The 23,856-nt window shown below is 42.9% G+C and overlaps 2 protein-coding genes across 2 annotated transcripts; both read left to right on the top strand.

Moving 5' to 3' along the window:
• Positions 1 to 1,286: 1,286 nt before the first annotated feature.
• arf6a (ADP-ribosylation factor 6a) lies at positions 1,287 to 7,032 on the top strand. The gene is made up of 2 exons (XM_005724975.2): positions 1,287 to 1,510; positions 1,645 to 7,032. The coding sequence occupies exon 2, from the start codon at positions 2,336 to 2,338 to the stop codon at positions 2,861 to 2,863; it is 528 nt and encodes a 175-aa protein (XP_005725032.1). The 5' UTR covers positions 1,287 to 1,510; positions 1,645 to 2,335; the 3' UTR covers positions 2,864 to 7,032.
• Positions 7,033 to 12,646: 5,614 nt separating this feature from the next.
• Positions 12,647 to 23,814, top strand: LOC102207194 (E3 ubiquitin-protein ligase pellino homolog 2). Its single transcript, XM_005724974.1, has 7 exons — positions 12,647 to 12,998; positions 18,243 to 18,372; positions 20,928 to 21,029; positions 21,440 to 21,634; positions 22,237 to 22,422; positions 22,530 to 22,735; positions 22,905 to 23,814. The coding sequence occupies exons 1-7, from the start codon at positions 12,919 to 12,921 to the stop codon at positions 23,287 to 23,289; spliced, it is 1,284 nt and encodes a 427-aa protein (XP_005725031.1). The 5' UTR covers positions 12,647 to 12,918; the 3' UTR covers positions 23,290 to 23,814.
• The last annotated feature ends 42 nt before the right edge of the window (positions 23,815 to 23,856 follow it).

Raw genomic sequence — 23,856 nt, 5'->3', positions numbered from 1 at the left:
CCATATCGACTTCAAGAACTTGTTTACTTGCTTCCTAATATATTCCACACTTTGTTGAGTGCTAATGTTACAATACAATATTACCAATTTAATATCTCAGTGGTTATATTACTGTGGCAGATCAACATGTGTTGCAAGTTTATGCACCACACTGGCATGTTTGTTATTCAGCTGCCTCGCCTCAGTTGCAAGTAGACAACAATTTCAGAGATCCTTATCATGAATGTTTGTGCCTGAAAATGTGGAGCGGTATTTGAGATCCTAGATTTGACTAAATCTATGAAAATTATGTCTTTTTGCTTTTATAAAGTCAGTGACAACTTTTTTTACTTTAAGAAACTTCTAAGAACAGTAATAATAGTTAGATGTTAAACTGGCAGGCACAACAGAATGAAAAACAGGGTGAGGCCCCTTTGTAAAATCTCACATTTAAACCCATTTCAAAAGTAAAGTTGGGACGGTTATTCTCATAGCCTTATTTTTGAATAAGGCTTATGAGTGCATGACTGTTTTATGATATTAGAATCACCTCTCATAATTTATTATGGCAATAAACACGAGTTCACTTATATTTATACTGACCGTGTCTTTCTTTAGGCAGCCTAAAGTAATAAGCTGGTGTCAGGTAATGCTTTCACCAATGAAATACTGTAGTTCCTCCCGCCCTACTCACTCACATTCTCCACGTCACAGACTAATAATACAGGAACTGTTTGAATGGATGATAAGACATGCCAGAAAGACCCGAAAGTAAACCGTCTCCTGAGACCACCGGGCCAACTAAATCATGGCATGTGTTTCATGTGTACGGTCTTGTGTGTTTTCATTGCGGTACGTTAAACCAGAGGCGATTACATCCATAATGAACGCCCAAATGGCGTCAGCAATAGTGCCTAATGGACCGGTCTGCAGTTCTTTTTTTTCTGGGCGCGCATGCGAAATGGCGTGCAGTGCGTTTAGGGGCAGTCGCGTTTTTTAAAATCTAAATGAAGGGTGTGTTTTCCCAACGTCCACGGTGGTTTCTACGGAGCGTGGATTTTGAAACAATTACAACGTCAGTGCATAACTTTATTAAATCAATAATCTGGTGCAGATTTAAACGATTGTTTATTTCGTTGAACGATTTGATTTTGGGCTGTCTAATAAATCGAATTAAAGATTATTTGAGTGTTAATTACCTAATTTACTAATTCTCTAGCTGTTATGTTTAAGGAGGAATACGGACATGAAGATTGATTTGTAGAGAGTTTCTGTGCACCATCCTTCTAGTCTTTTGTTTTCAATGTAGCCAAATTTCTGAGCTCCGAGGTAGCCCCTGAATGTATCAGTAGTGTGTGTGAGCGGTATAGAGGAAGTGGCGGCTGATCTGGGTCCGCACCTTTTCCGGTAACACAGCACCGCCACCGCTGTGACTGAACGGCTGGAGAGAGAGAGAGAGGGAGGAAGAGAGACAGAGAGCGGCAAGAGCGGGGAGAAACGGTCCGGGGACAGGGGGATGATTGCCGCAGACGTAAGTATTTACCGCGGTCTTCGTTTATCTGTACCGTGTTGCTTTTCTGTGTGTGAAAAGAGTATTTTTTTCGGATCCAAAGTTGTCCTCTGTACTAACACCCCTCCCTTCTCTGGACCGCTCCTGTGTCACAGGGGGAAGAGAAGAAAGTCGGATGAATCAATGACCTTTTGAGCGCTCTTCCTCTGGATGTCCCGGCGCAGAAACGGACCGGAGAGGTTTAATTTAGGCTTTTTAACAAGAAAATTACCGAGCTTTGAAAATTCACCGACTGGAATTAGCTAAGGCCAATTGTGGATACCCGGCAGCCAAGGAGGAAGTGGGAACCCCCGGGCTTGAACTGGGCCTGATTTTTGTATAGTCCGCTTCTGGTGAGAAGGCACTACTTTGTGTCAGTTTCCAGCTCCGCTGAGAGCAACAGGATTTCGAACGGAAAAACAACTTGAAATGTGGCTTTTGACGGAAGTCAGTGCTCATAGGCGACTTTGAAACATATCGGGCTTTTTTCTTCTTCTTACTTCGGAATCCATTGGATCATGAAAACAGACCCCCACTCAAGTCTGTGAGGGCTCCATACACACTGCTTCTACTGAATGCTCAGGTCAGATCACCACAGACCAGCTAACTGTACTGTACAAACTTGCAAGCCACCACCTTTTGAACATTGACACTTGTGTCAGCCCACCGCTGCCATCACGTGGAGGACTTTCAGTAGCAACACAGTGAAACTGTAACTTCTCAGTGATATATCTCCCCCCCTATTTTCTTCTCATTGGAGAAGCTTCATTATATCTTCTAAAGAAGTATTTATGAACAGAAAACAAGATGGGGAAAATGCTTTCAAAGATCTTTGGCAACAAGGAGATGAGAATATTGATGCTTGGACTTGATGCTGCTGGGAAAACTACCATCCTGTACAAGCTGAAGCTGGGACAGTCAGTCACCACCATCCCCACTGTTGGTTTCAATGTGGAGACTGTCACCTATAAGAATGTGAAGTTCAATGTGTGGGACGTGGGGGGACAAGATAAGATCAGGCCGCTCTGGAGACATTACTACACGGGCACCCAGGGGCTCATTTTTGTGGTGGACTGTGCCGACAGGGATAGGATCGACGAGGCGAGGCAGGAGCTCCACCGCATCATCAACGACCGGGAGATGCGGGACGCCATCATCCTCATCTTCGCCAACAAGCAGGACCTCCCAGATGCCATGAAGCCACACGAGATCCAGGAGAAGCTGGGCCTGACGCGGATCAGAGATAGGAATTGGTACGTTCAGCCTTCGTGTGCGACGACAGGGGACGGACTCTACGAGGGCCTGACCTGGCTTACCTCAAATTATAAGTCTTAATGTTTCCCTCCCTTCCTCCTCCTTTCTCACCAGCCTGGACACTTGGAGGCAAAAGAAGTAGCTGAGAATGAAAAATAATAAGTAAAAAGAAAAAAAGATGCAATCTGAAGCAATTAATACCACGACCCCTCTGCTGAGTATGTATCAAAGAGGGTAGCATTTACTTCTAGTTTTCTTTCTTTCTCTTTTTTTGGATAATGTTGACATCACTATAATCACAGATTTCATTTAAGCAAAAAACCAACATATTTCTTGGCTTTTTTTTTCTTTGTAGCTTGCTTTGGTTCACACTCTGTATAACCAGCACTGTTTAAATATACAGTACGCTTTCTTTTACAGCAAATTCTTTATTTTTTTAACTCCCTGTTTTTTGTTTTTTTGTGTAATTTTTTTTTCAGGGGACTATGGGGGACACGTTTATATTTCCACCCCATGCGTAACCCTCATTCAGTATTCTCAGTCATCACCCAGCTACATATCCAAAGGATGGGGAAAGTCCAAAAAGACAAAAAACAAATGAAAAAAAAAAAGCCCATTGCCTAGCACAACCGCATATCACCTTCACTGGTCGAAGTTGCCGCTGTAATTTGTTAGAATGCGTGTTTATGAATATGTTAGGACCTTCCTTTTGTATTCGATTGTACTGGGATGAATGAGGACGTGTTAGTTATTTCATGTGCAGTGATTCCATCCATAATGTCTACTGTGGCGGTTTGTTCGAAAGACACTATGTGGACGCTTGATATTCTGACACACACACGTACACACTGTGATATGGATATATCTATACATTTTGTTGTTTCAGGGTTTGAATCTGTTACAACCAGTCTTATCGTTTCCTCTCGAGCTTCCGTTACTGTTGAGTGTTTGTAGTTTCGGCTGCCTTAAGAGGGACCTGAGTTACAGGTGTCCCCACACCCCCCTCCCCAAAATCAAGACAGCAGAAGGTATTCTTAGTCGCTGAGTTTGCACTGCAGGACAGAGCGAGGGAGGGAGGGAGAGGGGTTGGTTAGCAACAAGGTGGCTGTGCACATTTTTACTCTCTGTGACTGACTTTTGGACCCCAGCAAATGTTAACCAAATACCCAACCCTCCCCATTCACCACCACCACCTCCTCCACCTCCAATGCAGGTGCTCCAGTGACTTCAACCCCCTTCTCTTTTCTTTAATTATTATTATTTTTAAAATCATCAGCCTGTATGGTCCTGCAAACACCAAACCGGCTATTCTGTTAACGCTTTATAGATGCCGCTGTTTTATTTCTTCTCTTTTTCTTTTTTTTTTCTTTTGCTATTGCTGATAAAATAATAAAAAAAATTATATATCCAGATCAGTACGGAAGTGATGCCTTTTCAATGAGCAGCTGCTACCGTAGCAAAAGTCATATTTCACAAAAAGTTCCCAAAAGAGGAAACGAGAGCTTCAGGGCGTTATAATGACTGAAAGAAACTCGAACGAACGCGAAGTGAAGTGAGCCTCAGCCTGTTTCCTTTCTGCTGTTGAGTGTGTGTGTGTGTGTGTGTCTGAGTCATTTGCTGTGAATAAATGATGAGATCTCTAGTTTCAGAGAAGTGATTGTCAGGTAAACTACTTTGCCTCAAGTCTTAAAGTTTCACTCTGGTCATCAGAGTGCCCGATTCATAAAGAAAGCAAGTTTTGCTAATCTGTAAGCCATGGTAGGTTAAAAGCCAGAGGGAACAGGACCGTAATTCACTGTCTTGGTAATGGTGAGTAATACTGAGCCTGAATCATAACTTTAATGAGGAAATTACACATTTTTCTGCTGAAGATTCTGCCTAAAATACAAGTACAATAAATTTATTCTCTTTTGAGTAATTGGGCAGTGCCTTTCTTTGCCTTTGCGCAACATCTGAGGTTAGTCAGCATCACAAAAGATCTTTACCGCCCTGGCATTTTGCCCTGAGTAAGCGAGCTGCCCCGAAGCACGCATTTGAGATCAGGCCACCGTTTCAAAGCCATGCTTTCACCTCCGCGCAGAGCAGCACAGACCTTCGTGTGTGTTTCCACTGCATAACAAAAGTAGGGACATGGCTGCGTTTGGAAGGTCAGGTTCCTCTCTCTGTACCAAAAAGAGGAGGGTGTGAATTGCGGGGAGTGACATCACTGTGTAGTCAGGAAATGCTTTGAAGGAAGAAGATAGTTGTCATGGAAATTGGTGGTTGAGGAGTGAATGCCTGAATGAAAACAGGTTGAACTACATCAACAGACAGGTGAAGTCCTGGCTCTTTTGACACTTTCTAAACTTAAGGAGGAAAGAGCTTCCTTAAAAGCTGACATAGCTGAAGGTATGACAGTGTCCCCAGCTATGTTAATGTAAAAATATTCAGAGGAGTCAGAGTCCAGGAATTCCTGCGCAGGAATTCTTGCTGTTTATCTCTGCATTTGCTCTGTTTGCTCGCGAGCTGTTTGCTCTGTGAGTGTGTGTCGGTTTGAAGTTTGACCTGTTGCTGTGTGGAAAGCACACATGTGACGAAGGACACTGAGATAGCCACACAAATGAGACGGGCTATCTCTCCTGAAACCGCCGCTGTGCTCTGGATTTTTCTCTCGTACTGAAACCACTTTAACAGAACGTCCGAGGGGCCGTGCCCCGGCGCTCTCAGGCGTGATCTTGTTTGCTTATGACTTTCCATTCATGACTCTCATTGTGGATGCAATCAAAGTGAAACCCACAGAATGCCTTTCTCAAGAGGGTTCAATGAGAGGAAATGTGGCAAGGGAGAGCATTTTGAAACCGTTCCTGATGTTACATCAGCGCCGAGCCAGTTCATTGTGCTGCACATGTCGTTGGCCTTTTGTACAGCTGTCACTGCGCTCGGCAGCAGATGCACTGCACATATTGGCTGGTGTCAAATGCTGTCAGGCTCACCTGTGGCCCTCACTTAAAGGGCAGGATTTAAGACTGTTATTTAAATAGATTATATAATTTCATGTTTTCATTAGGAAATACCTGTGTCAGTGAGAGCAGCTGCACTCACACAGCCTTCCTACACTCAACCCTGTTTCATTTTTATATGCATTCAGTATTTTTTTTTTTTTTTTCATCTGAAGCACTGCCATTGTATGTCTCAGGGTGGGGGTTGACTTAGACCATTGTACGCCTGAGAAGGGGGTGGTTTCAAACAATACTTTAAAACCGAGCTCATTGGCAGTTCCTCCGTCCTCGTTTTGTTTATTCAGGCGTTCCTCTTTGATTTCAGTCTGTCTTCAGTTCTTCATTCAGCAGGGCAGGAAACCATTCTTGTGCACGTGTCATCAATAACAGGTCTGTAGCTCGTGAACTTGCACAATCAACGAAGCGTCTCGCGCTTTCTAAGAAGCATTCACCTGCTTGTTCAGCGCTGATTCGGCATTCTGTGTTTTACGTGCCGCTGTAATCCTTGCTCTGCTTGCTAACTGCAGCACCGGCTGGGGTTATGTTTAAGTTAACTTCATGTGACACACACACACACACTCAGCGGCTACGCAAGCCGACACGCTGCCTCTCACACCTCAGGCACTTGCTGTCTGAATCCTCCCACAGCCGTTTCCACAGAGTGTGCTCACTTTGCTGAAAGAGTCAGAGGCCAAGTAAAGAACTCCACCGTTTTCTCCTCATGTTCATACAAATATGTTTAGGTGGTGCTTTGCTGGTGTGGGAATAGATTTGAAAGTAGGGTGTAAAGGAGGTAATTATACTTTAATGTATGTAAACAAAACAAATAAAAATCAGGTTTTACATTAAAAAACAATATGATGCATCTTTTCAATTCACTGCTGCAACAGTCCTACCCTTTGAGGCTTGAGCTTTCAGCCTTAAGCTTCCCTCTTAAACAAGGACATTATATTCAGTCATATCCCCATGTCTCTTCGACTTTACCACCCAGTGATTGTTAGCGTGTCAGGGATAAGTATCAAGCTCGGATACTTGTCTTCTTTGTCTTCTGATTGAATCCTTACCTGCACTTCTATTTAGCAGAACACTCCTGACGCACCAAGCTGCATCAGCCAGAGATCCAGCTCAGAAGGTTACAGCGTCTTGGTTGTCATGGGGCCTGTTTCAATAGCCCCGTTAAAGCAGCATGCAGAGTGACATTCAGCTTCCAGGCAGTTGTAAGCTCTTCAGAGTCTGTTGCACATTGCATTTCCCTCCTCCTTGGACAATGTGCTAATAATTATAGGGAGCCCAGGGCCTGTGTTTGCATTTGGCAAAGAAGCTTTGCAGTGGGAGGGATGTGAGCTGCTACAAACCCCACGCTGCAGCAAAGATTCAGGCTCAAATATGTAATTAATGGAGGCTTTTTTTTTTTCTAACTGAAGCCTGTAAACGAGAGAATTTTATTTTTTTTTTACAAATTTTACTTTAATTACTTAATGAAATTATTTTAATTACGTTAATTTAATTTTACTACTATTTTTACTAAAACTATGAAATGCCAAAGCCCAACTAACCAACTCTGAGGTCTTTTTTTAAAAATAAATTTAAGAAAAAAACTGTCACTGTTGAAATTGTGCTCAAAGTCTTTTTCTAAGTCAGTGAAAATCTGATAACTAAACAATTAGCACAAAGAGAATTATGACCTCTTGTCTTTTGTCAGCAGAAGAAACTTTATCAAATACATAACAGGAAGCGAGACGATTTTCTAATTACAGAGAGAGAGAGAGAACAAACGTTTCCTTTATAGATTAAGACAGACAAACTGATGGGTAAAAGCAATGTTGCGCTTTCGTTTGTGACAGGAACTGACATATGCTGCAACCTTCCTGTGTGACACATGGCACACCACAGCAGCATATGGACAAATTCAGATAACCAAAAGAAGATTAGCAGAATAGTGTGGAGACAATAACAATAGCAGAGTCAAATTATTGTTATTATGGACTAAATGATGTGTCTGCTAAACAGCACTGTAATTACCTTGACTGTCTTGCTGCTGTGTTTTCTATTGTGAAACCCTGATTGTTTTGAATATGGGTTTGGACACTGAAACGTAACCAACATATGTTAGTTTCCCTCTGACTCAAATCTCCCCTGCTTTTTTTTTTTTGCTAAAACAGTCAACAAGTGTTACTATGCCTTCACACGTCCTCTAAAAACTGTGCTAATAAAACATAATAATCATAGGTTACAGGCTGCCATTTACACTGTCGCACTCTGAAGGGGGAGACAATTAAGCTAAATGTCCCCCTCTCTCTCTCTGGGGACTGTTGTCAACCTCCCACTTACACAAACACAGAAGCAGAGTCACCAATACAATGTTCATCCCTAAATAACACACAGCACTAAATCCCAAAATAAACTCACCACACACAGCCTCCCCACTGGCTCTTACTAATGTCCAATTTGGCGAGCCACCTTCTTTTATGTAGGACACAGAGCATATAGCTTCACACACCAGCAGCTGTGTGTTTAGTCTGTGTACTCGGGTCATGTACATGTATGGCAGGTTGCTGAGAGGTGTTGGTGAGACGCTGTGCGAAAGGCTGCTGTCTCAGCTCACCTGTCAGTGTTTAAGCTGGAGCACAAGTGCATTGTCATAGATCCTTGACACACTGAGTGTGCACACTGATCAGCCACGACATTAAAACCGCTTACAGGTAAGTGAGCGCCATTGATCACTGTCAGATGGGTATGACCATGCATCTAAACAAGGTGGTGGCCAAAGCGCACCCCACATAGCAATATCATTGCAAATGGTAAATGAACTGATTCTTATATAGCACTTTTTTTTACTCTAACTGAGCACTGAAAGCGCTTTACACAGGTTTAGATATACCTTCTTGCATCTAAACCTTCTAGATCAACCATGCATGCAATGTGCACACTAGGCCATGACGTATAACCTGCAAAGAACTGTTGCAAATGTCCTACAGACAGGCAACACAAGGTAACTCCAAAGGTTTAGGTCCGACACTGGCAGGTGAGCTTCCATTTGTGTCAAAATTCCTGTTCACATGCCCGCTGTGTCTGTTGGCACAACACGTGACCAGATGTTATCTCTGCTTTTTTAGTCAAATGAAACATCTGGACCACATACTCAAATGAGAGGAAGTGCAACAAGACAATCGCGGTGAAGTTGGAAGGACACATCAGGTGTCGGATTAGCACCTGATACGGTTTGTTTCCCAAAATAGTTTTGTTGCAACTGAAGTACAATTCAGAGTTAAAAAGAGCTATGCAAATATTTTACTGTCGACGGTTTAGACACAAATTGAACCAGAAACAACAGATCGGTGAGGGACACGGGGTCTCACGCAATATTAGGCAGTGGTTTGATTGTTGTGGCTGACTGTGCAATTTGCATGTGTACAACTGCTCTGTTCACTTAGGTTAACCTTATGGTTTTTCTCGAAAATGTTGCATTTATTTAATCCCTTTTGCACGTTGGGATTTAATACAGTTCTCAGACTAAAATGCTGAAGTGCAGATTGCCTAACCCACTGATTTCAAAGGTTAATCCTGTCACATGCACAGCAGGTTTATTTGGTCCATCTATGATTTGTTTCTGTGAGATCTTCAGTGACTTCCTTATCTCTTGTTAATCACATGATCCTATATAATCTTTCCTTGTCTTGCTTTGAACCGGGGGGGGAGCAAAATCACCAGCCCAGCCTGGTGTGTATTTGTCCTGTCATAGAGAATAAGAATATGCTGAGCCATCTGCAATATCGTGTCAGCCCTGTGCTGAAGATGGCCTCCTCATCAAGTAAAGGGAGTGCAGTCTCTCTCTCTCTCACACACAGATACACGCATACCCAGCAGGTATGTGTGCACTTGTGCATCACAGGTAGGTGACTGTTCCAAAGGACACACAGCACACATGGATGCATTTAACAGCTTACGAACTAAATCATGTACTGTAATTGTATTAAACATTAGGATCATTGTGTTTAGTGTGCATTATTCCCAAATGCTTAGGGCTCTGCTTCACCAATTCACAAGTTCTTACGACACACAGCGAAGACAGGGTCGCTTAATGACAGAAATACCTTTTCTTTGTTTGCTCACATCACTATGGCAACATTGACAAAGACTTGGCAGCAGATGGCTGGAACACATCTAAGTGGTCCAAATTGATTGTCTTGAATCCCATCTCTTACTTACCATTCTTCTACTTACATGTTTACTTTTTAGATCAGCACAAACTGAATGCAGATTGTTGAAATCAGAACACGACTCTGGCTATAAATCATGGAAACATAAGTCACATTCTGAGCTATGAGAGTTAGGCTCCTAATTCGAAACACCGACAGCGGTGTCAGTATCAGGTGTTCTATTGGATTGAGCTCTGTTGACTTTAGAGGTATATGCGTATAACAGGAGAGTCACTAATATTTGGAACACAGTAACGTAGAGCTATTCCAAAATGGTTCATGCTGGTGTGTCTTCTATTCAAACATCCACTTCTAAAATATTCAGCTACCACCCCATTTCTATTTTTTGCTTTACTTGAAAATACAGCCTGCCAAAAGCTGAAGAATGATAGCAGAAGTAATGCACTTCACATGTTCACAATTAGGCTGACCTGAAATTTGCTTACCAACTATGGTGTCTGGATAACTTGCCCACTAACCCTGTTACGCACGTGATACAGATAAATAGCCCCAATGTAGGTGACACAAACGATTTTGTAATATTGACTTCTAATGTACATTTTCTATGCTGTGAATATAAAAAAGACTGCATACTGTGATAAGCCCATGGCAATGTGTTTGACTGACAATGCAAAGTGGCTGCCAATCAAAGTGCCACGTCCAATCTGTCAAACGAGTTCAGTTTGTCTTCGGCGAATATGACGGGGCTATGAGGTCATGGAAACATGGCCTCTGCTGTTTCCTCTTCTATTTGTGGCAGCAGGATGATGCTGTGAATGAGACACTTTACTAATAGAGTGCCTTTTCAGCTCTCTACGTGACAACAAACATCTATTCTGCGGTATCCTTTAAAACGCAGATGAATCCCTCCTACTGGTCTGTTGCTGCAATCGTTCAGCGACGTCAGTAAAAATGATAAAACACTCAGATGGGGATTACTACATGATCATTAAACATAGTTAGCCAATTACCAGACATGGAGTGGGGTTGTATTCATTCAGAACATTCCTTAAATTCCTGGTTAGACATGACAGGTAAATAATCCCGACAGCGAAAACTGGATCCTTGTCCTGCTGATGGATTATTATGGCCACAAACTATGTAAATTAAAAGGAACAGTGAGGATTAGTACAAAAATATTTTCTAGTTTAATACTGAAACTGAAGCCGAACAAGGACAGGCAGACAAAAATAAAGAAGCAGAAGGAAAAAAGCAGGGAATATGGGAGAGATGGCAGGAGAGACTGAGGAGGGTGTGACCTTAATCTCACAGTGGAAAAGGAAGAAACTCACACTGAAACATGCACAAACACAAACACACAGAGAAGCATGCACATCTGGTCCGTCCAGTTTCTACTTTGTATCTCAGAAGAAAAGTATGTTGGAGGTTAACCTTCTGATATCCAGTATACAAAAGATTACTTAGTGCTCACGCTGGTTGATCAGTTACTCTGTGACTGCTGTGGGCTGTCAATTATGAAATAAGGGTGTGGCTGTTTGCTTTGGTTAATTCTGAAGCTGATTCATGAGTCATTACCCACATACAGTGTCATCACTGCTCTGTAGCACTGCAAATGTGTTACTGAGGGCACAGTCATTACCTTTTGAAACTATTATCATAGCAATTAGGTTAACATCTGTAAATTTGCACATGCAAATGTTTTACTGCTGTCCCATATATCCAGTAAAAAGAGGCCCGACACTGCCACACACTGCAGAGTCATGCAGAGTGCTATACCGTTTCGCCTTGCAACCCTATCTGCAAGCTACTACATGTTACACCAGTAAGCCAAAACATGAAAAAGGGGACTGCTCCACATGAAAACAACGATGCTGATCAGTGTGTCTCTGGCTTCTGTTCAAAACCCCTGCAGCAAAGGTTTTGCTTTCATGTGTTGGTGTGGGGTGGAGGTGTCATATCTAAGCTTAGCTGTTCATTCGTTTATATTACTGGACAGTGCGTGTAAATAGAAGTGATATTTAAACTGGAAAATTAGTCACAAAAAAACCCTTTCAGACTTTACTGGCTGGAAAGTTGTACTTAGCAAGTGCACTGCCCTCATGCGGTCACAACATGATGCCTTACTACAGTGTGAGAGAAAAGAGCGAGAGAGGGATGCACGCGTGAGTTCCAGCCGTCCTATATCCGTCTCCCGACTCCCACATGAAATCCAGGGAGCGGGGGGGGAAGGTGTAGTCTGGGGGCGCAGTGGTGACCCACATCTTAGCTCCACCACCACACCCCCCGGAGCTCCTCCTTACGTCAGACTGAATAATGGCCCGTTAGATCAGCATCACTTATGACCATACCAATAAATAAATAAAAAAATCCAGTGAGGTAGTATTTTACTTTAAATATAGTAGAATCCCTCTGTATGGCAGGGGGATGCGGGTACTTCCTGTGGATTTCGAAATGGCTCATTTTATTCTATCGGGGGGAGCCAGCTTCACATCACGGATGCATCCATTCGTATTCCGCGGGTGGGTACGTTCATGGCGCTTTTACGTTCTAAATGCTGAACTGCATTTATTTATCTAATAATCGCACGTGAAGTTTTTAGCAGCATTTTCAATCGAGAAGTTGCACGTTTTTCCCAACGGGCGTAAATTTTATCAAATTTTTCGACATATGCTGTGAATGGCATCCTCTTCCCCCAATTTATGGTACAGCCCACTCCCTACCGTTAGCCGTTGTTGTATCCCCTGCTACTGAACAGATTTGTCGCGATACAAACTAGCTACACACTGGCATTAAAGCCACGAAAAGATGCTCCTTCACCGGATTAAAACAATGAAAAAAACACCTAGAAGTCTGGAAAAACTTTGCCCAACAGTGCCCAAACTTTGGTAGTCTACAACCAAAACCACTTCCCTACAGTTTCGAGTGTGTTAGCATTGTTTTATCTCACCACTATTGCAATTGGACGCGTTTTTTGCCCCATCTGGACCAGTCCAGTCTGATGAATTCACCGAAAAAAGACGGAGATGATGATGTGCCCGTTAAAGACCCGGTAAAATACGGCGAATTGGTCATTTTGGGGTAAGTCTTTTAAAACCTTAAGCTAGAGTGAAATTATATCGTTTGGTGAACAGCTCCAGTGGCAAATTAACCTTTAAATATGTAGCGGTTTCACCAGCACAAATAACCCAGCAAATGACGTTCGAGTTCAGCTTTAATCCACTGCTCTTACAAAATATATCGCGCTTACGGTTGTTTTAGGGTTATTAAATCAATCGTAGTAAGGGATTTTAGCTTATTTCTCATTTATGTTACATTGTCGTCGTTTTCCCTCACCGGTGTAGCTGTGTAGTAATGTTAAAAAGTAAGTTTTTAAGGCATTTTATCTCAAACTACAGCCCAGCATAGTTTCTCCATCATGTTTAAGTGTAAAGGTGCAACATCTGCCTTGGCCATAGTACATAAGGCTACTACGGATGTAGCCGGTTTTTCATCAATGGTTGTAGTGGCAGCGCTGGATTGCTCAGACCTGAAAATCCCAATGATGTCATACTTTGCTGGATCGGTGCTCGCTAAAAGTAGCAGGGAGGAGAACAGCATCGTCTGAAAAATGCGTTTTGCTTATATTCATAGTCATAGTCGCGCTCTCGTTTGGTATTACTAATTAATAAAACGTCTCAGCCAGATGACCGTCCATGCCAGGGCGGGAGGGAGGGAGTGAGGGAGGAAGGAGGAGGAGGCGGAGGAGGAGAAAAGCCCTTCTACATCACCAGCGCACACAAGTACAGGAGTGGGCAGGATGTGCTGATGACAGCCACCAGCTTCCACAGCACTTCCAGCCCTGCAGCTCCACTCTATGCACAGTTTGCAAGGACCAGGAAATTACAACACACATATACACATACACAATCATATACACAGCCTTACACAGGCCTCCCTTTTGCCCTGCAGAGCTTCCTGTGTATGCCAAAGATAACTGACCTAATGGCCTATCTCTTCCCCTCCAGCTGAACACAGAGTGAGGAGGCTGTAGCCCGCCTGCATTAGAATACTGATTAACGTCCGTTTGAACACAGCAGCCCTTTACACGCTCACATCAGAGTAAGGATGTGAGAACTGAATGCCTATTTTGAGAATTTTTTTCCTTTTTTTGGCTGTGGAACTTGAACACCAGTGTGCTCTGCAGTGTGTGCCGAAATGCGCCTCCTCGATGGCTAAAAAAATGCATTTTGTACAACCTCACTTTCAAAGCTGTGGTGATTGAGAGTCGGTTTTGATTGTGCCCTGCCAGACTGGTAACCTGTCTGTGGTTTTGAAAAAGAGCTGACAGACAAGGATAAAGAGATAAAGCTGATTAACTATCTTCCAGTGCCACAGCCTGGTTGTAGTAGTACACGGTACAGTAATATTGTGAATAATTGTTTTATTATATGGGTGATCACAGGTATATTACATTTGGATTTGTGGAATTTATTGCTCTCAAACATACAGCAGGTAATTTTGCCTGGAGGCAGGCAGTGTAAGAACAGGTTGTATCTTTTACTGCTGTCAGATTTCATAATTTTCTGGCCATGTTTTATGCAACTGTGGTTTGGCTTTGCATCTGTCAGCTTTGATGATCCCATGCCCCTTGTGGTCAATGTCTACTTCACTGCTGGCCATGTGATCTTTGCAGAGGCTGCTTGCCTGCTATCTCTTGTCACCTTAGTTATTCTGGACACCATGTACCGTGCTGCCCCGTCCAGCAACCCCCTCTATTTGCTATGTGAACACCCTCTTGTCTTCTCACACCTTTCTATTCTCCTCCATAACTTATCTCAATATGGTCTCTGTCTCATTCCTCTGTCTATCACCCAGCCCCTTCTCTAGCCGACCATTCAGTGTTTTGCTGAGTGCTGACTTTAACAGAGGCAGGCCTCCTTGGTGACTTGCCCTCAACGAAAATAAACCCCGTGTTGAGGGGCAGAAGGAGTGAATATTTCATATAGTGCCTTATGATGTGTGCACATTTGTGATGCAGGCCTGAACTGCCCACAAACGCATCTTAAAGAGCTGCTCTCCTTCTGGCCTTTCCCCCTCAATCCTCTGCTTTGCGTGATCTTTCAGTCCCTGTTCTCCATCTCCCGTCCTTCATTTTATTCACTTATTTCTCTAAAACTTGTGATAGCTTCTGACTGTTTTTCTGCGTCCATTTCGAACAACCTGCTACCCTTTTCTCTATCTCCTGCAGCCTCTTATCCTTTGCCCTATTTTATGTGCTCTGACTTTTGGCCAAAGCCCTGAAAGCTCTGTGTTTGCGTGTCCGTGATTCCTGCACCAGTCTTTTCCTTGTTAGTCACAGTTTAGTTTGAACTGTCAGAGCAGGCCAGGAAGGGTACAGGTTTGCATTGAGTCATGCTCTTTAATTGGATTTCACATAAAAAAAAATCAAAGTTGAATGTGCCCTGTTTGTAGTATTTCCAGGTGACATACTTGATCTGTTCAGCATCATCATCCCACCTTTCTTCCCCGCTCTATCCTGAGGATTGTCAACCACAGAAAATTTATGTTCTGAGATTCATGGAATTGAAATGCACAATATCAACTTGCTCTTAGACAAGCTCACAGATTGAACCATCAAAGACAGTTTACATTTTTTCATGAATACAAATTTATTGAAGTGTTAGTATTAAATAGTAAAAGAATAAATAAAAATAGGCCTGGGGTAAATGCAGTGAAAAACTATGAAAAATATGCTAAAGTTGTTCATCTAATTTATTTTCAGAGAGCTCATGTCAAAGTGATATTAGAGTGATTCAAGTGAGCGACATTAGGTTGCTGGAAACTGCTGTTATTAACAGTTTTCCCTTTTCATCCTCACACACAGCTGTGAGCTGTCAGGAGAGGTCACGTTACCATAAGTATAATAGAAGATTACCAACAGGTGTAACACTAAACCAGTGTCCTTCTATCTTCTTAGATATGGTCGGTGACAGAATATAATGAGAGTGAAAGTAAACTAGTGAAGGAAGAGACAGAAAGCATCTTCATTGTCAGGTGTTGTCAGTCATGTCACCTTGAGCCCAGTTTGCAGCAAAAAAAACAAACAACAACTTTGCAAATTTAGAGACCGAAGCTGTTGCAATGCCTCCAAACTGCTGACATTCTGGTGTTTGCTCGCTCCATGCTACATTAGCTCTGCTGCTAGCTGCTGCTGTCTAGTGAGGAAGTAAACACAGAACCATAGTGAACTGAAATGAATGTATCAGACCACAGATCAGTTCAGTATAACCTATATCCAGACCAGTAACCAGACCAGTTTTTTTGTTTGTTTGCTTTGTTCTTTTAGGGGGGGGGAGGGCTGTCAGACTAATATCTGATCTTAATATTGGATCGGTGCATTCCGATTTCAAGGAAGCAGTTTGAGATGATTTTACCTTTCTAGCATAGTTTGTGTTATCCTGCTGGAAGCAGCCATCAGAAAATAGGTACACTGTATTATAAAGGGATGGACATGGTCAGCTGCAATATTCTGGTATATTGTGGCATTTTAACAGGGATACTGATCGGTCAAGAACGTATCCCTCACATCATTATACCACCACCAACCTGAACCATCGATACAAGGCAGGATGGATCCATTACCAACATGTTAATGGCAGATTCTGACCCTATCATCTAAATGTCGCTGTAAAATTGAGACTCCAGTCTTCTGTTTTCCACTTTCAGTGAGCTTGTGGACATTATAGACTCAGTTTTCCATTCTTACGTGTTAATTATACTTATACGTCAGATTTATGTTGTAACTTACGCCATAACTGGAACCTTGTTATAACCCTACGCACCGACCTGATGTGTACCTCTGAGAAATGTGCCTACACATTGGGTTGATGGATACAAAAGACTTAAATGGCGTGAAAGGTTGTGGTGTAGGGGTGAAATGAGTTTCCAATTATTACGTAAGTTAGGACATACATTTCTTCACATGAGTGGCACCCAATGTGGTCTTCCAACTGCTTCAAGTTTAATATGTTGTGCATTCAGAGATGCTCTTCTGCATACCTTGGTTGTATTGAGTGCTTATTTGAATTACTGTTACCGACTCAGTCTGAATACATCTATGCCATACTCCTGTGAGTGGTATCAATAAGGCATTGTTCATCCCAGAGAACTGCCCCTCATCAGATATTTCCCTTTTTCGGACCACTCTCAGTTAAACTTAGAGATGGCTGTGTGGGAACATCCAAGCAGATCAACAGTTTCTGAAATGCTCAGACCACCCGTCTAGAACATGCCACTTGCAAAGTCACTTAAATCATCTTTCTTCATTCCTTTTGTAAATTCATCGCAGTGTCAGAGCTACACTTTACTGACACTCAAAAAGTAGGCAGTGCTTCCTTTTGTACTCAAATCAAGACCAAAAGTCAGAAGAAAACCAGACCAGATGGCTTTTCATCCCATCAACTGTGGGGAGCAGTGAAGATGGTTATTGTCAAAATTGTGAGTCTTGCCTGCAGGACTTCCTCTGAATGCTTTTAATAAGAAACATGTCCTGCTCATTAGTCACAAGCCTTACATACTGCCTTTTTTGTGAACTCAAGCTGTGAAAGAAATTACATTGACCCAGCTACAGAAAACATTGAGGACAAATTCAATATCTTAGTTAAGGTGTCAGAAGGATTTTCATTTAAAAGCCTTATATTGAGTTATAAAACAGTAATGGGCTGGACTATGCTATTTACCACCCTCTGAAAGAACCTATCATATCTGCTTGCTATTAATGAACACAAAGCTTCAAAGTATTATTCAGTATCCTCTCCAGACCACTTACTCAACTCTTTATGGTTAATGTAATTGGGCAATGGTGTGATGAAAATAAATCTGTCTTGCTGAAGATGCTTTATATTGTAAGAGGTTAGATGAAGAGCGAGCTCTTCTTTAGTGAACGTGGGCCTTAAGGACAAGCCGAGTGAGTCAGATCAAGTGCAGGTTGTCTTTCTCATTGAGGTTCAGCAGTTTAACATGAATCACGAGTGGCCTGAATGTGCTGTTCTAATTCATTTCAAACGAGCGAGCAGCGGTATTGCTGTAAAGATGCACATAATTAATTGAGCTTGCACTTTAATTGCCGTTATTTTCCTGACATCTTGGCAGCTTCAGTGTCATTTAAGTGATGACTTATGATAAGTATGCAAACAAGATAACTGTGTTTTTAACACAATTAGGCTTTCTCAATAAAGCTAGATGTCGCCTGTATTCCAGCCCAAATTAGATTACTTAAACATCATTTGTTTGTTTCAGTAGATATTTTTCGTCATGTTCTTGTGTTTGTTTATCTTCCTCCAGCTACAATGGCTCCCTTCCAAACGGAGACCGTGGGCGCAGAAAGAGCCGCTTTGCTCTGTACCGAAGGGCCAAGGCCAACGGTGTCAAGCCCAGTGCTGTGCACATCCTCAATACACCACAGGACAGCAAGGTACGTGTCCATGCGCATGTGTGTGTGCTATAGTTTTCATCATTGTGTAACATGAGTTTCCTTCCTGTAACCCCTGTTGTGTGCCAGAGGAAGGATGACTAATCATGAAGACAGGTTTATGTGGTCTGTCTGTGTGTGTGTGTGTCATCCTACATAAGGCTGTTTTGATGTACTGAAAGATGCTGCATGTAAAAAACTTGAGCTGAATTAAGATTTTAATCTGGAGATGACTGATACTGATTACTGCTTGGATACTGTTTTTAGCTAGTACAAAATTCAGGTATCAATAAATCGGCCAACATTTATATTATTTTGGATGGATATCTTTTTCCCACACAGAGACTTTGCTTGGGTGGGCTTTCAAGTATATGAACAATAACCAACAGTATTGTTTATTTATTTATTTAATTTAAGATAACAGTACCACCTATGATCAGAATACCAGTTGAAAAGCCACTTACTTTTATTTTGAAAGTTCAGTCACTGTTAAGGTCCCATTATAACGTCTGTGCAGTACCTGACAAAAAGCACTGTATGACAAATTATTAACATTAAACTTCAGATTCGCAGCTGCAGTTGCTGCAGCTTAATTGAAGAGACAAGTGTAAGATTGTGTTGGTTGTACCGCCGTTTTTATCATACATTAGCACAGAAGCTCAGAGATTCACAGAGTTTACAGAGGAAGAAGTTGCAACAATCTGAAATGGTAAATGGCCTGTATTTGTATAGTGCTTTACTAGTCCCTAAGGACCCCAAAGCGCTTTACACATCCAGTCATCCATCCATTCACACACTGGTGATGGCAGCTACATTGTAGCACAGCCACCCTGGGGCGCACTGACAGAGGCGAGGCTGTCGGACACTGGCGCCACCGGGCCCTCTGACCACCACCAGTAGGCAACGGGTAAAGTGTCTTGCCCAAGGACACAACGACCGAGACTGTCCAAGCCGGGGCTCGAACAAGGCGAACTCCCAACTCTTGAGCCACGAAAAGATGAGACCTTGTGGAGAAAAACTTGGCTGTTCTTTGGTTCTTGGTTCTTGTTTTGACTTCTTCTCCTCCTCTAGGAGGTTTTGTCTGAATGGTGACACCTGTTGTTCAGGAGAATATTGCAGCAGGTATCTGCACTGTAACAGGGACCATAAATGGAAGAGGCAGTGTGATAATGTTACCAACAGTGCACCAATGTGGCGAGTATACTGGGGCCAAAACCATGTGGCAGGGCCAACCTGGCTCACTGGCAGAGTTGGTTTTTTGGCTCTCCTTGACACCATTCAGCTGTCCACCAGAAAGTTCCTGGCCCAGCAGTCTTAGACTGCCACTGAAAGCAGTATTCCTTGCTGTTTTTTGGAAGTCTGCTATAAGCCGCAGAGCCACACTAAATAATATCCCCATGGAGCGAGGCAAACATTCAGGACCACCTAAAAGTAATGCTGTCATGTTCATCACCACCACCTAATGTGATCTGAAAAAACATAGAACTATCTCAAAACCTGGGAATTTTTGACAGTGTCAAATTTGTGTCAGAGCTGTCGTATTATATTTGATTTCAGTGGTGTACTTAATGAAGCTGAACATGAGAGTGATCAGATTTGTGGGATTGTATTACACAAACTGGTTAACAACTTACCATGAAACCCACACCACACCACCATCTGTTCTGCTGTGTTGTTACATGTGCTGTGCTGAGAGCTGACTCTGTAAGAGAATCTGTGTGATGACACCATGTCTAGACTCTTCCAAGCATCTTATTCAGCAATTTCCAACACAACAAAGAAAGGTTTTTATATCAGCAGACACGTCATCCAGTATCTATATTAGATCAACATCCACCGGCTGATCTGTTTGTCTGGGGCTTAGTAGAAGACCAGCACGTCATTGCTAAATGCTGCTCTTAATGTTGGATGATGGTACCGTGGTTAGCACTTTGGCTTCACAACAAGGTTCCCGAATCATGGTGAGGTGGAGTTTGCGTGTTCTTCCTGGGTCTGCGAGAGTTCTCTGACTTTTACCCACAATCCAAAGACATAAGTTAGGTTGTATGATTATATGGGTAAATGTGGCTTGTAGTCTAAAATGCAGTCCCCAACCTTTTTTGTGCCACGACCGGTTTATGTCCAACAATATTTTCACTGACCGGCCTTTAAGGTGCCACAACAAAATAAAACCAGTACCGGTAGCAAAAAAAGAAGATTTATTCATAACACATGGGGAAAAGACCCAGGAAAACCGAGTTGACGATAAAAACCCTAAAACCCATCAATTTCACAACTCTCACGGCCCGGTTCCAATGACTCACGGCCAGTACCGGTCCGTGGCCCGGGGGTTGGGGACTGTTGGTTTAAAATGCTTGGAGTGGTAAGACTGGAAAAGTGTTGTATAAATGCCAGGCCCTTTGCACAAACTGTTTGAATTTAAAAACAAAAATGTAGATATACTTTATTTGCTTATAACTGTGTGTTTTACTTAAGAATATGGGTGGTTAAATGAAAAGAAAGAAGCTTCCAGAAAATGACTGCTGTACCACAAGTTGTTGCTGTTGTTGTTGTTGCAGGCGGTGCACAGCAGGGGGCAGCACAGCATCTCTTTCACCCTGTCCCGAAACCAGACCGTGGTGGTGGAGTACTGCCATGACAACAACACAGACATGTTCCAGGTAACACAGCAAGAAAACAAAGTCAACTTTTATTTTCTTTTGAGTAATGAGAGGATTCACAGCAAAATGTACTCCAAGAAGTGCGATCATGTGCAAGTTTCCAACTGTTATGTAATCCCATCAAAGAGGGTAGATTATTTTGGTTCAGAACTGGGACCATTAAGTGTTAAAAATAAAGAGATTTACGTCATAGCTCCAAGAAAGTCTATTTTTATGCACACGCTTGTGCTTTTCTATTGCTCTTACAGATCTTTTTAAACATAAAAATGAACCATCTTGCCCAGATAGCTCAAAGCCATAAAATTATGAGCACTGATGCTTTAAAAGAAATAGCTCTGCTTACCAATAACATTTTAATGAGACATTTGTTTCAGTTAATAAATAGTATTTTTCTGTGCTGTCCCCTGCAGATTGGACGCTCCACAGAGAGTCCTATTGACTTTGTGGTAACAGACACCTCTGGAGGAAAGGAAGGCGAAGATCCTTCCATTGCTCCCAGCACCATTTCCCGTTTTGCCTGCAGAATAGTGTGCGAGCGCAACCCGCCTTACACTGCACGCATCTATGCTGCAGGCTTTGACTCCTCCAAAAATATTTTCTTAGGGGTGAGTAGACTCATACTCCAGCAACAGGTTTCTAATAACAGAATATTTTAGATTTTAAGTAATTGAAAAATCTAACTGAGTCCCAGTTTCTTGTCTACTGTACACATCCTGATGATTTAAGAGAGCTTAACTTTCCATGAAACGATCTGATAAAAATTGCAGTGTTTGACTAGCTTTCACTCATTTTCAGTCCATTCCTTGTACCTGACCATTTTGAGAGTGCTGCTTTGTATGTTACGCCACTTAACACTGACCTATGAATCATTCAAGCATAGAAAAGCCCCTGCCTGCAAGGGATGGGTGCGTTGTCCATGTGTTTCCATGTGTATTTGCACATCTCAATAAATTGCTGTACCCATTTTCCTTGCAAAATGGTGCGGTGGCCAAAGACTTTTGCACAGTGCTGTGGGACTTCTGTTGTAGAAAGTGATGCACTGAAGATCTAACTGCAAAGTTTTTTTTCCCTGTGTTTTTGGACTGCCTGTATTTGAAAGTAAGACGAGAGCAGCACTCTTCATGCTGGGAATAACAGTATGATTGACACAATAAAAATACTTTCTGAAACATATCAATATTATGTTTTAATGTCTTTGCTGCCACAGGAGAAAGCAACCAAATGGAAAAATCCTGATGGGCATATGGATGGCCTCACCACTAATGGGGTGCTAGTGATGCACCCACAGGGCTTCCCAGAGGATCCCAAGCAAGGCCTGTGGAGGGAGATCTCCGTCTGTGGAGATGTTTATGCGCTGCGGGAGACACGGTCTGGACCCAGCAGGGGGACGCTGGTGAGTTGCCGCAGGTTTGGTTACCATATCTACATTTCTTCAGTGAACTTTCGGGGTCTGTGTTTGCCTTTTATTGTACACAAATATCTGTTTGTGCGTCACTTCAGGCGGAGGGGGAGAGCAGCGCACTACGTGACGGGTCGCTCGTCGATCTCTGTGGTGCTACTCTGCTGTGGCGCACCGGTGAGGGGCTCATGCGCTCTCCCACTCTGCGTCACCTGGAGGCGCTTCGTCAGGAGCTTAACGCATCCCGGCCCCAGTGTCCCGTCGGCCTCAGCACACTGGCGTTCCCCAGCCTTCCACGCAGTCATAGGTCAGGGCCACACTGATGGTTAAATTAAGGTCTTGTTATTTATTTAAAAACGGATTATTTCCAATTACTAATTTTAGGAGAAAATTCTTCACAGGTTTTTCTATTTTGTTACACACGCATGCATAAAAAAATTTTCTTTAAAATATCGGTACACTTTATCTAACTTCAGCCTTGAAGAGCGTCAACCCTGGGTCTACCTCGCCTGTGGCCACGTCCACGGACGCCACGATTGGGGCCAGAGATCGGAGAGAGAGGAAGATCCAGGAGAGGGTGAAGGCTCCACCACCCGGCGAGAATGTCCCCTGTGCAGGAGCGTGGGTCCCTACGTGCCGCTGTGGCTGGGCTGTGAGCCTGCGGTGTATGTGGATGCCGGAGCCCCCACTCACGGTTTTGTGCCATGTGGCCACGTCTGCTCAGAGAGGACAGCCAAGTATTGGGCTGAGACTCCTCTGCCCCATGGGACGCATGCCTTCAGACCCGTCTGCCCCTTCTGCTCCACTGCCCTGAGCTCCCCCGGCTGGACACGGCTCATCTTCCAGGGCCCCATCGACTAATCACCACTTCTCAGCAACAACCACAATAGCAGGAAGCTACCTGAGCTGCGTTCATGCGTTCAAATGTTGATCAGTATGATAAGCGTGTGTATTCTGTACAATAACACTCTCTGTTACTGAATGTAGCTCAGTGCTGACAAATCCTTCCCTTTGTTTATCCTTTAGGGCTTGCTGATTAGTGTAAGATCAAGAAAATAGGACAGAATTATCAGTGCTGTCAATTCAAAGTGTTTTCTAAATTTTAAACCATTTCCCGCCCCCCTCGTGCAGGAGTCAGAGGGTTTTAATTCCAGCTGAACACAGTGGCAGTTGATTTCAGTCATTACTCGTCTTTCAGCGAGACACAGCTCTCAGAAGTGATGCTGCACGTTCACAGCTTAAACTATGATGCTGCATTTTAACTATATTATCAAATGATAGCCACATGACTTTCGTCAGTCTTCAACACCATGCATTGTATAAAATGCAAGTAACTTTTGCACGTATTCATCTTCTACCCTTTCACATGAAGCGTAACCACTTCTGCTGCGGTATATACACACACACACACACACACACACACACACA

This window comes from Pundamilia nyererei, unplaced genomic scaffold, assembly GCF_000239375.1.
Source record: "Pundamilia nyererei isolate P.nyererei 1_Seehausen unplaced genomic scaffold, PunNye1.0 scaffold00013, whole genome shotgun sequence".
Classification (NCBI taxonomy): domain Eukaryota; kingdom Metazoa; phylum Chordata; class Actinopteri; order Cichliformes; family Cichlidae; genus Pundamilia; species Pundamilia nyererei.
The sequence above is the reverse complement of the archived record's forward strand: the minus strand, read 5'-3'. Positions and strand labels throughout refer to the sequence as shown.

What these genes read in the sequence shown, in the direction of transcription:
- arf6a (XM_005724975.2), top strand. Translation starts at nt 2,336, where the DNA reads ATGGGGAAAATGCTTTCAAAGATCTTTGGCAACAAGGAGATGAGAATA.
- LOC102207194 (XM_005724974.1), top strand. Translation starts at nt 12,919, where the DNA reads ATGAATTCACCGAAAAAAGACGGAGATGATGATGTGCCCGTTAAAGAC. An exon ending in CCAAAAATATTTTCTTAGGG is followed by an intron (nt 21,635 to 22,236) that starts GTGAGTAGACTC and finishes TTGCTGCCACAG; the next exon opens with GAGAAAGCAACCAAATGGAA. An exon ending in AGCCTTCCACGCAGTCATAG is followed by an intron (nt 22,736 to 22,904) that starts GTCAGGGCCACA and finishes ATCTAACTTCAG; the next exon opens with CCTTGAAGAGCGTCAACCCT.